The sequence below is a fragment of the Carcharodon carcharias genome, chromosome 1 (genome assembly GCF_017639515.1).
Source record: "Carcharodon carcharias isolate sCarCar2 chromosome 1, sCarCar2.pri, whole genome shotgun sequence".
Taxonomy (NCBI): domain Eukaryota; kingdom Metazoa; phylum Chordata; class Chondrichthyes; order Lamniformes; family Lamnidae; genus Carcharodon; species Carcharodon carcharias.
In genome coordinates, this window is record NC_054467.1 from 161,645,928 (window position 1) to 161,658,077 (window position 12,150).

At 39.7% G+C, this 12,150-nt stretch overlaps 1 protein-coding gene across 3 annotated transcripts in view; it reads left to right on the plus strand.

Moving 5' to 3' along the window:
- Positions 1-12,150, plus strand: part of micu3a (mitochondrial calcium uptake family, member 3a) — a 168,502-nt gene that overhangs the window by 146,878 nt on the left and 9,474 nt on the right. For all 3 annotated transcript variants that reach the window (XM_041190688.1, XM_041190850.1, XM_041190769.1), the window contains one exon: positions 8,590-8,658. In XM_041190688.1, the coding sequence (XP_041046622.1) occupies positions 8,590-8,658 (69 nt within the window). The remainder of the gene's footprint in view (positions 1-8,589; positions 8,659-12,150) is intronic.

Here is a 12,150-nt window from a genome sequence, read left to right on the forward strand (position 1 = left end):
AAACCTCGTCCCGTCCGTGAATGAAGTTTCATGCTTTTTCAGGTGGCCGTCAGCAGTCTGCAGGGAGCAGGTCCTAAAGGAATAAAGAGAAAAGCCCAAGAAGCCCTTTAAGTTAAGTCAAAAGACAAGAACAGGAATCTGGAAAATGTCCTGCTAAGTGAAGTTAAGAATGAGGAACGGAGAAAGGCAGCAAACTTAAAGTAAGAAAATTGCAGGATGCAGACTTAAAGCAAAATGGGCTTGCGAGAAGCCAGAAAATCCAAGGAGACAGCCAAAGTTCTGTAACTCTTTACTATAGCCATGTGAAATAGTGGCCTTCTGTTGGCACGGCTGAGCATTTGAGAGAGAGTGCATGGAAAGCAAAGCTTGAATGGATGTGGCTATCCAGGGAGAGGAACATCGGAAGTAGAATTCAAAACCCTGGAGGTAGACCCTTGTGGAGGGCGTCTGAGGGAAAGCATTGTTCAGGAGATTACAAACGGGTTCTTTGAGAGTGGAGATTGGAAACCCTCAATTGAAAGACGGAGTTCAGTGAGACCAGTTGGCTCACTGTGTGACAGGTGTCTGGGGCGAGTTGATGAGAGATCCATAGCATCTGTTTGGGGTGAAATCTGTGACTTGGTTGCAGAGTGTAGTGTGCCTGACCACAAGTCACCTATTGGTTTACATGGACTGTGTACTTACTGTGAACATTAGAGTATAAGAAAGCGTTTGTAACTTGTGTTATCCTTAAGAGTCTGTATGTATCTGTTAAGGTATAGTTGTGGGTGAAGGAGTATTGTAATATAGTTCATCTTTTGTTAATAAATGTTTTATTCTTTTGTTAAAAGTTCATCAGCTGACTTCTGTGATTCTGTTCAGTAGCCACCCTTCACCTTTCTAAACAAAACATAAAATATCAAACCGGGGTTCCACCCTAGGAACTGACTTGTCTACTTGTAACATCACCTGGCATCATAACAGTTATAACAACAGTTTTTTTTTCAAAAGAAGATTTGTGAATGGGTGTTCTTTTTTCTCTCAGTCGTTCCACAATTCACATTGTTATCATATGGCTCATTGGTTATGTACACAGTGCACACTGGGTAAACAGGCTAAGGGGGGGCTTGGTTTGGCATGGAGAGTATGAGGAGCCATGTTGGGGGTGTCAGGGGGCATGTTGGCATGGAAGGGAAATGGGTAAGACCTTTTCAACTTACCTTTCAAAAGCTTCTCGAATCCAGACAATGGTTCACAACTTCTCTTAAGGGGCTATGAACCCTGAGTCATGGAGACGCTGGCCCGACTCCATGAAAATCACAGGCACTAGGAGATGCCTATCACCGCAATGGAGCAGGCCTGGTTAGCAGTGCAGGGTGCAGGCTCACTACCCATGCACCTATCCTGTGCTAATGAAACAAAAACAGCAACAAGAATTACTGGAAAAACTCAGCAGGTCTGACAGCATCTGTGGAGAGAAAGACAGAGTTGACGTTTCAAGTCCGTATGACTCTTCTTCAGAACTAGTGATAAGGAAAATTGGGGGTGTCAGAAATGGGGAGGGAATCCCAGAATTTGGGCCCACCCACCATTTTTAAATGGCTCCGGAGTTGTTCTGACTCCGAAAAAGTCCAAGCCGAGAATTGGAGGTCATAACATCAGGATAAGGAGTCAGCCGTTTAGGGCTGATTTGAGGAGAAATTTCTTCACTCAGTGTTTGTGAGTTTTTGAAGTTCTTTACCTCAGATGATTGTGGATGCTCAGTGGTTGATTAAATTCAAGGATGAGAATTATAAGATTTTTGGATTCTAAGGGACGTGAGGTTCCAGCGGGAGAGTGGGATTGAGACTGAAGATTTGCCATGATCTTATTGAATGGCGGAACAGGTTCAAGGGGCCTTATGGCCTACTTCTCCAATTTCTTATGTTCTTATGACAGGTGTGAATGGAGCAGAGCAAGAACGGAACGGAATAAGTCAGCAGAGGAGTTGTGGTGGAGTGGAATGATTGACGAACATTGAAGAGCTTGAACATGACAGAGAGATATAATGCACAATGATCACAATCACAGAAAATGTTATTTGCGACTTCAAGCCAAGATAATCTTTATGCTGGGATTGTGGTGTGATCTGGATTTAAGCTTGAGAAAATTGGGTACATGGCAGCATTTTTAGGATTGCTGAGAAGAAAGGAAGTTTACAGATTGCAAATAATTGGAGAGGACTGACTGACCAAGGGCAAGATTTTTTTTTAGAGGAATGGTGATGGCAGTATTGAAAGGGAGAGAAGCAGGAGAATCTTGTTTCTGCTCTCTTGGGTATGATGTGCTTAGGTCAGTATTACTGTAGTGCTGTCAATATGCCTTTAGTGGTAATTCATAGTCATGCATATGTGAATGTAACATTTGATAATACAAACCAGGAAATTGGTTGTATTTATCAACTTCACCCAACCACACACCATATAATGCCACCCTGCCTATTATAAGGCTTTAGGAGGGTAAACTGAGTTGCATCATCCTCAATCTACAATTGTTTGCATCAATTAACACCACTCACACCTGACAGAAGAACAGTATGTCAAGACCGAAAGTATATTGTAAATTGATACTGTAACCCTGGTCTTTGATATCACGGGTGATGCAATACAGTTTGCATTTCGCTTGCTTGGTACACTCTGAAATGTTGCTTCCTAAACTCATACCGCTAATTATCGGTCAGATATTTAGATACATATGTTTATCTCCTGTGACAGCTTACCCTGTTCAGAAATGATCTCTTCGGATGCTTCACATTAACTTTCATTGCTTATCTTAATGCTTAATTTGAAGTTATTTGCTAAATTCTTGATAGCTGTTTATAAAGCTATTTTGTCATATCTTTTGTTTCCTGCAACTTCCTGTCACATTCATATATCCTGTTCAAGAAATTTATATTGACCTTCATTACTTAACTTCTGGTCATGTCTATATTTGATCTGCTGTAATATTTGGCATTATAGTTCATTGCATATTTTGGCACTTTTTTATGGTGAAGCAGCTCTTTGCACACTTACTATCTAGTGCTTTCACTTTATTGGGCCTGTAATAATTTTTAATGCTTATCAGTGGGTCCCACTGTGCTCCAAAGAGGATATTATGCTGCTCCCTTACACATCCACCAAACCTGCATGCCTGCATCATTGAACATTATATCAGTGGTTCAGTAAGCCATCAAGATGCTTCAGATTAGCAATGATGTCAAGCATAATAGTTGCTTCTTCACATTTGTGCTAGATCTTGAGTTAATAGTATTCAGATAGGAACGTAATGGCACGAAATTTGCAGTTTTAATGATGGCGAAACTTTTGGCACTTGTCATCATTACTGTGTAAAACTGACAGCAACTTCTGGTGTCCTTACATGCGCAATTAAACATGGAGATTCGGAAGTAGCTGTGAATGATACCCTGTTTCCTGCACAGGCTGTGCTGTCACAGTCTTCACAGGTGCGATCAACAGAATCAGATGAACTTCAATGTTTTATACACTATTTTCACTGTACAACCTGTTGAAAATGTTAGGCCTTCTTGAATGTGAGTTTTATTGATGTACTAAGTCAATAATACTGCTGACCAACTTCTCAAGCACTGGAAAACTAATTTTCCATGATATTCCACAATAAAAATGCAATTATTTTTAAAATAATTAACTTTTGTTTACTTTTTTAAAGTTTGATATTTCAGCTTCTACTTTAATCCTATGTGTATGTTCCAGTCGTTAATTTGTTTTCTATAAAATGATTAAAAACTGTGTTATAATGTGTGCTGCTTATTTTGTTCTTCTTGGTTTGCTGTATGAGAACTCATCAGTCTGATTGGCGGCTCAGCCTATTCACTGAGATCACTGTTCCTAGATGATCTATAGATGATGCCAGATTGAAAGTTGCATTGGCACAGATGAAATCAGTGCCTGCTAAATTTTTGTGAGCAACTTTCTTCAAGGTCAGTGGTGAGTGCTGTCCCTTTGCTGCTGACCACAAAATTCTGGCAACATCTTCAAGTATGGATGGCAACATAATCAGGTCTTGTAGATATTGTTATAAATGATGCTGTTAAGCTCAAAATTTGTCAAAAATAACAGTAGGGTGACTAATAAAGCACAAAGTTATTTATGTGTAAACACCATAGCAACTTTAAGTGAAGATAGATGCCTTATGAAATGTGAAAATTGATTTGCTGTCTGAGATTTGCCACTTCACAAAAACACCTCACTGTCTAGCTCCCTGTTTAAACGCTTTGAGCAGCATGAGTTTCCGGTCCTTGCACTGTAGATAGGAAGTAAACTCATCACAGAAAGTTAAATGAAGTAACTTCAGGTACCCTTTTAATGCTGTGATAAGTCTTAATTACAACCAACCCATCTGACCCTGAAAATGAGCTATTATAAGTGGAAAGTCTCATTCCTTTAGGTTTTGATTGTTATTAGACAGTTTTTTTTAAAGAAATAAACAATTGCTTTTTCTTTGCTTGTGTTTCTCTCTCTTAATCCAATCTTTCTTTCCAACCCTTTAGTTCTCTTTCTGTACCTAATTTTCCACTAAATTCACCCACTCTAACTTATACTTCCTTGTTCAGACCTTGAACTGTTTATTTCACAATCTGATTGGTTAAGGAGATGCACAGCTGCTTGTCCTGTAGAGAATGTCACATTGTTTCCATCTTGCATTAACAGTAACTTGCATAACAAAATATTAAGGAGATTAAACAGGCAAGGGTAAATCTAACTAATTGCAGGCACCGTTCACTGACCAGTTGCAAGAACTTTTGGATCGCTCATACTGAAAATGTTCATGCAATTTTGGAAAACGTTGCTGCCATCTACTGGGGAATGCTAGATTAATATGTCTATCAATATCATAGCCGGAGTTTTTTCTCCTTAAAAAAAAGTATTTGAATAGCTTATGCCTTCTTGGGCTTGTAGCTCATGGATATATTTTGCATTCCTGGGAGTTGCATTTTCTTTTATCTTATTGCTGTCGTTCAGAACATGAACTTTAAGAATTGCTCTGTGCTCCACTGTCTCTTGGCACTCCTAGCTATTTTGATGCCTTTGTTTCTGAGCATTTTGAAATTATTTTAAACTTTTTCGTGTAGATTCAGTTTTTTCTTTAGTGCCTTTGAATTAGACTGGCATTTCACAAGTCCCAAGAACCTTCAATGGTTTGTCACTGTTGTAAGAGAAAATTTTTGTATTCTCTCGTTTGCAAGAATGGGGCAGTCCTGTTGAGTTTTTTGTCTCCCATGACATTGACACATGCTCTTGTATTTGTGAGGGCATCTACGTCTAAGCAGCCAATGGTCATTGTCACATGTGGCTGTTTGTTGTGTCTGAAAGAGAGCACAAAAGTATATTTATGCTCATCCAGCTCTACCTTGGCTACATTCTCTCGCCCTTTTATTATGCCTTGTGTACGTGACACACTTCAGGTGGTATTGGTCTTAACAGTTGATTTTGCTGATGAGCAACAAACACGAACAAAGTGGTTGGGTTTTCCACAAGCTTTACACTGTTTACCAGTAGCAGGACATTCTGTCCGGTGTGGCTAAGCACCACCACAATGGAAACATTCTTTGGACAAGTCACAACTCTGTAAGACTGCTGTTGTTGCTTTGCAGGTGGTTTCCTGGCACCTGCTTGATGAACAGTGTTCACAGGAGTTGAACTTTGAGTGTGGTAGTTGGTGTTAACAACCTCAACTTCAGTAGCTATAGACTCTGAAAGCAATAGTGTTCTTGCTAACACCAGTGGCTCTGACAGCTTTCTGTCTTTCTCGAGTTCTTTTCGGCATAGTTGACTAGCAAGACAATCTTTGATTGTTTGCATTTTGATTTGCCATCTTACGTGTTCAACATCACCAAAGTCACATTTCATTGGTAGTTGCCTCAATCGCATGCAATATTGGTCTTTTGTCTCATTTGCTTCTTGCTTGGTTCATTGAAAGATAATTGTTTTGTATTTTCTATTTTTCTTGGGTATGAAATAGGTCGTAAGTGTATTTTTTGCTGAGTCATAGTCATTTTGCTCAGGTGTAAGTGTCTCAAAAGTGTCTTCCAGCTCTTCACCTCCATAATGGAGAAGTGAGGCCTTTTCTCTTTTGTCATCTGTGTTGCAATATCTGCCTTTGTGCCTCTGTAATGTCCCAGCCATTTTTGCCGATGTGGAAATACAGATGATGGCTTTGAATGCACTTCCAAAGGCCATAGATTAGGCATAGACAATGCCTTGTTGATCAGCAATGTCGAGATAGTTTGTGATCAAGGATCTGGGATTGCGTTCCTTCCAAAGGAAAACTTCACTGTAATGATCCAAGATTTTTTTTTGATTGGATGGCTATTTTGGCAAGATCAGTGTCTGTGTACACCGCGTGCAGGCCTTCCTGTTGCTAATCATGTGCTGTAGAGCCTCCTCTGTGTGCCTAACAACAGGCTGAATGTGTCCCCTAAATCCCCAACATAAAATGTTGTCTGCAAATGTTGTCCTGGCGAGCGCTGCACAATGTTACTGTGTACTCACCTCTGGGTTCCCCTCAAAGTGCAGGCTGCCAAGTGCAGATCTTTTATTTGCTGTTGCGAAACATGTCGCCGTACTTTCCCACTGACGTGGATGGATGATCCAGTGGCGGGGGAGGGGGGTGGGGAACGATTCCGGCAGGCTGGTTTGCTAATGTATTGCAATGAGGTCTCCAACATCCAATGGCGGGAAACCAGCCCGCCATCGGCAGGCTGAGCGGACAATCATGAACTAGTTCCCTGCCGTCATAAAACCGATCGCTATATTGTCTGCTCATGTCACCTATCACACCTGACACCAGCACGGAAAATTCTGCCCAATGAGTTTGCAATCTTAAAGAATTAAGTCAGACTAAGTTCAATTTCAGCCCAGCAGAGTTATGCATCATATATCATACAACATAACGTAATGTCATTATAAATTTGAACATATAATATAATTTGACTGGCAAATGAAAAAATATCTTGTCATGTCTCTCATTAGCATTTCACACTATTATTGATTTTAAAGGCATTATTAATCTATGTTCAAATGAGACAACTGTTTTGTATAGAGTAATGTCTCACAAACTGCAATGAGATGAGTGACCAGTTTATCTATTTTTGGCAGTTGAAGGGTTATTGCCAGATTGCTTTGCTCTTCTAAGTAACTGGCTTGGAATCTTTAACATCCATCTGAGATAATGGGCTGAATATTTAGACCCGTAATAGGGGTGAGCGAGCACAGAATTTCGTGAAATTAAGCAACTGGTGCTCGAGTTTAACATCCCATCCAAAGGTTGGCACCTCTGACTGAAGCAGTTCAAGAAGACAGCTCACCACCATCTTCTCAAGGGCAATTAGGAATGGGCAATAAATGCTGGCCTAGCCAGTGACGCCCACATCCCATAAACGAATATAAAAAATATGCACCATTCCCTCTGTACTATGACGGCCAGAAATCTCAGTGTAAAATCAATAGAAATTCTGAGGACAAGTGTAAGTGTAATGAATGGCACATCTGACCCCAAAATCTGGATGAATATATAATGCATTGTACATTACGTAGAATAATGCTCCTGTTCTAAATTGTGTATTTTGTAAACTTGTCTTAAACAAGGTTGGAGATCTATTGTCAAGGTAAATGTCTTAATACTAACAAATGTCAATAGTTGTCTGTCTGATATTACATTCAAGTTTGTAAAGAGTTTCATTTAATACAATATTATATCTGCAATGCGGAACATTTGGTTTTAAAAACAATTACTAATGTTAGTAAAAATACTTATAGATCCCTGTTAATTATATTGCATGGGTTCATATGATTATGAAGAGTTAATCAAGCAGCTGCCTATTGATCCAATGATAAGGGTGTGATATTTGCCTACTCCAGAGAATTAGAGTCTGTCCATTGCTCTGATCGATTGAAATTGACCTAAAACTTGACTATAGCTGCCAATCGGTGTTTAATTGTTTGATTTGAAACAAGTTTAAAAGAAAATTGGATAGTAACTGGACATACATTGACCCATTTAAAGAAACTATTCAAAGTCAGTGGTTAACAAATATAATCTAGTCCCAGAAAGTTTTACTGTTAAATATTGTCATACACTGAAGACTTCAAGGATATAACATAAAACTCAATGTGCTAAAAACTCTTTTATTGTCTATAATGCTTTAAGTATCACAACTTGGTATTCGTGACCATAGTAAAAGTAGTTGTTACTTACTATGTTGCACAGACTTTGAATCATACTAAATACAGCACAGTTGTTGGGTTTGCTCCTGTACGAATAAAATGCAATTGCAAGAGGTGATTTACATTGTATTTTTATTTAAAGAATGAGAAAATAAAATAAACTTGCTTATACATTTATTTCACAAACTCAAATTACATCAAAATAAATTACATCAATTTTTACTAATGCTGACTTTTGCTGGTTGAATATTTACTGCTAAGTCAGCAACATAGATAAAGTATTTTTAACTTTTCAGGTATTTTAAGTCAAAGCTCATTAAAGCTACAAATTGTCTACTACTTAATGGCACCATCTCTTCTGCTTTTTCTACCTTGCATCCAACAGGGCTACAAGTCTACACAAGGATATCCCAGTTTCAGAGTCTGCCTAAAGAAAGAGTTCGTCAGCAGATAAGTATGTTGAATCTATAATTTACTTCTCATTGAAAAGGTACTGGTATGGCTTGTTGAGAATAAATGCTGTTTTCTGTTATTTAAACACTTACCATTGACACTTGTAATTTCATCACAGATTTTTTGCTCATTAACACTTTGTGACCATAATCACATTGAGCATTAGGAACGAAATGATGCTTCCTATTCTTCCTCAAATGAGGCATGCTTCCTACGTAGATGACATAAGAGTTAGATAAGACATTTAAATTGTGGCAAAGGAGCAGAAGTTATGACCCTGTTCAAACTGAAATGCTGCCAGTTTGAGAACAAGCAATCAACAATTTTAGCTGTTATGTTACCAGACGTTTGTTTCAAAAACATTTTTGCATTTAATTTATGAGCTCATTTTACTTAACCTAATGAGTAGTAACAAAAATAAATCGGAAAAACTCAGCAGGTCTGGCAGCATCGGCGGAGAAGAAAAGAGTTGACGTTTCGAGTCCTCATGACCCTTCGTCATGAGGACTCGAAACGTCAACTCTTTTCTTCTCCGCCGATGCTGCCAGACCTGCTGAGTTTTTCCAGGTAATTCTGTTTTTGTTTTTGTTTTGGATTTCCAGCATCCGCAGGTTTTTTGTTTTTAACAAAAATAAATTGTTTCTCCAAACTCCTGTACTCAGCTTAAAAGTAACTATTTTTGTATTCACTCATGGGATGTGGGACTGACAAGGCCAGCATTTACTGCCCATCCCTAGCTGCCGTTGAGAAGTCGGAGGTCTGTAGCCATCTTGAACTACTGCAGTCCATATGGTATAGGTACACTCATAGTGCTTTCAGGGAGAGAGTTCCAGGATTTTAACCCAGCGACAATGAAGGAACAGGAATATTGCCAAAACAGGTTGGTGTGTGGTTTGGATGGGAACCTGCAGGTGGTATTGATCTCATGCGTCTGCTGCCCTTGTCCTTTTTGGTGTAACGGCCACAGTCTTGGAAGTGCAGAAATACATAAAGATAACTCTATATCTATACTTATCTATACATGTGTTTCATTGACAAACACTATGAAAACATTCCTTTGGAGATTCATAACCTTGGAAAATTAAGCTGCACAGAGGTAGTTGTTATTTCTATCTGCATTGTTGCCTTGTGATGTCAATAGGTAGTCCTCTAATAAGATTCCCAATGTTAATCTAATCATTGGCCTGTAACTTTCACTGTAAGTTAGAAATAAGGTTAGAGTTTCCACTTTGGGTGCAACAAATTGCTCTCATTTTGAAATTCTTGCCCCAACACGCCCCCCCCACCTCCACCTCCAACCCCCCTCCCAAGTTCCTGCTCAAATTCATTTGCATAGTGCCGAACAGGAACACAAAATCTGACATGAGCCAGTGCAAATGGGAGTGTTTGAATTTATTTTTTTAATACTCTTTGCACATTTAAAAGTGGTAACTTGTTTCAGTTTGACTAATACAGCTGAAAGTGAGTTTATCTCGAAAAAAGCATTTTGAATCCCAGTGTCTGATTTACTGAAAATGCTTAAAGATATACAGAACCTTTTGCTAGTTAAATAGGAGTACAATAGTCATTGTCTTAGTAAGTGTTTTTTAGAAATCAAAAATTTTTAAAAGGTTCCTATTAGTGTTGCACCCAAATGTTCCAGCTTAATTTTCAGAGCCGCCTCAAAGGTCTGAAAAGAGGTGTAATTAATGGAAATTCACCAATGGTGATTAATTCGTTCTGGAGCTGTAGCCAGCTTTATGGGTACATGTGGATTGTAACACAATATTTTTTAAACTAGCATAAAGGGTTGCAGAAATTCAAGTTGCACATGTAATATGCATTTAAAGTTCTGTGATCTTTTCCCTGATTACCCTGATTCCAGGTGAAATGTGGTGATAAAACAATGCAACTGAGTGCAAACACCAAGCCACATTATTTAAAAATGCTTTGGAGTCTTCCGCATCCAGTTCTAAGTCCCCCACCAGGGTGGGACTAATATATATATATCGCTAAGACCATCTACTTTTTTGTTTCTAGCTACCACTGTTTTGCACATTAACTCTCTTTCACAGAATCACACAGTGCAGAAGAGGCTCTTTGGCCCATCGAGTCTGCACCGACACATCAGAAACACCTGACCTACCTACCTAATCCTATTTACCAGCATTTGGCCCATAGCCTTGAATGTTATGATGTGCCAAGTGCTCATCCAGGTACTTTTTAAACGATGTGAGGCAACCTGCCTCCACCACCCTCCCAGGCAGCGTATTCCAGACCGTCATCACCCTCTGGGTAAAAAGGTTTTTCCTCACATCCCCCCTAAACCTTCTGCCCCTCACCTGGAACTTATGTCTCCTTGTGACTGACCCTTCAACTAAGGGGAACAGCTGCTCCCTATCCACCCTGTCCATGCCCCTCATAATCTTGTACAGCTCGATCAGGTCACCCCCTCAGCCTTCTCTGCTCCAACAAAAACAACCCAAGTCTATCCAACCTCTCTTCATAACTTAAACGTTTCATCCCAGGCAACATCCTGGTGAATCTCCTCTGCACCCCCTCCAGTGCAATCACATCATTCCTATAATGTGGTGACCAGAACTGCACACAGTACTCCAGCTGTGGCCTCACCAAGGTTCTATACAACTCCAACATGACCTCCCTACTTTTGTTATCTATGCTTCGATTGATAAAGGCAAGTGTCCCATATGCCTTTTTCATCATCCCACTAACATGCCCCTCCGCCTTCAGAGATGTATGAACACACAAGCCAAGGTCCCTTTGTTCCTCAGAACTTCCAAGTGTCATGCCGTTCATTGAATACTTCCTTGTCAAATTACTCCTTCCAAAGTGTATCACCTCACACTTTTCAGGGTTAAATTCCATCTGCCACTTATCTGCCCATTTGACCATCCCATCTATATCTTCCTCTAGCCCAAGACACTCAACCTCACTGTTAACCACCCGGCCAATCTTTGTGTCATCTGCAAACTTACTAATCCTATCCCCCACATAGTCATCTATGTCGTTTATATAAATGACAAATAATAGGGGACCCATCACAGATCCCTGTGGTATGCCACTGGACACTGGCTTCCAATCACTAAAGCATCCTTCTGTCATCATCCTCTTTCTCCTACAACTAAGCCAATTTTGAATCCACTTTATCAAATTACCCTGTATCCCATGTGCATTTGCCTTCTTTATAAGTCTGCCATGTGGGATCTTGTCAAAGGCTTTGCTGAAATCCATATAAACTACCCTCATATATGCACCTGGTCACCTCCTCAGAAAATTCAATCAAATTTGTTAGGCATGACCTCCCTCTGACAAAGCCATGCTGACTATGCCTGATCAAACCTTGCCTCTCCAAGTGGAGATAGATTCTCTCCTTCAGAATTTTCTCCAATAGTTTCCCAACCACTGACGTGAGACTCACTGGCCTGTAGTTCCCTGGCCTTATCTCTACAACCCTTCTTAAAGAGTGGAACCACATTAGCTGTTCTCCAATCCT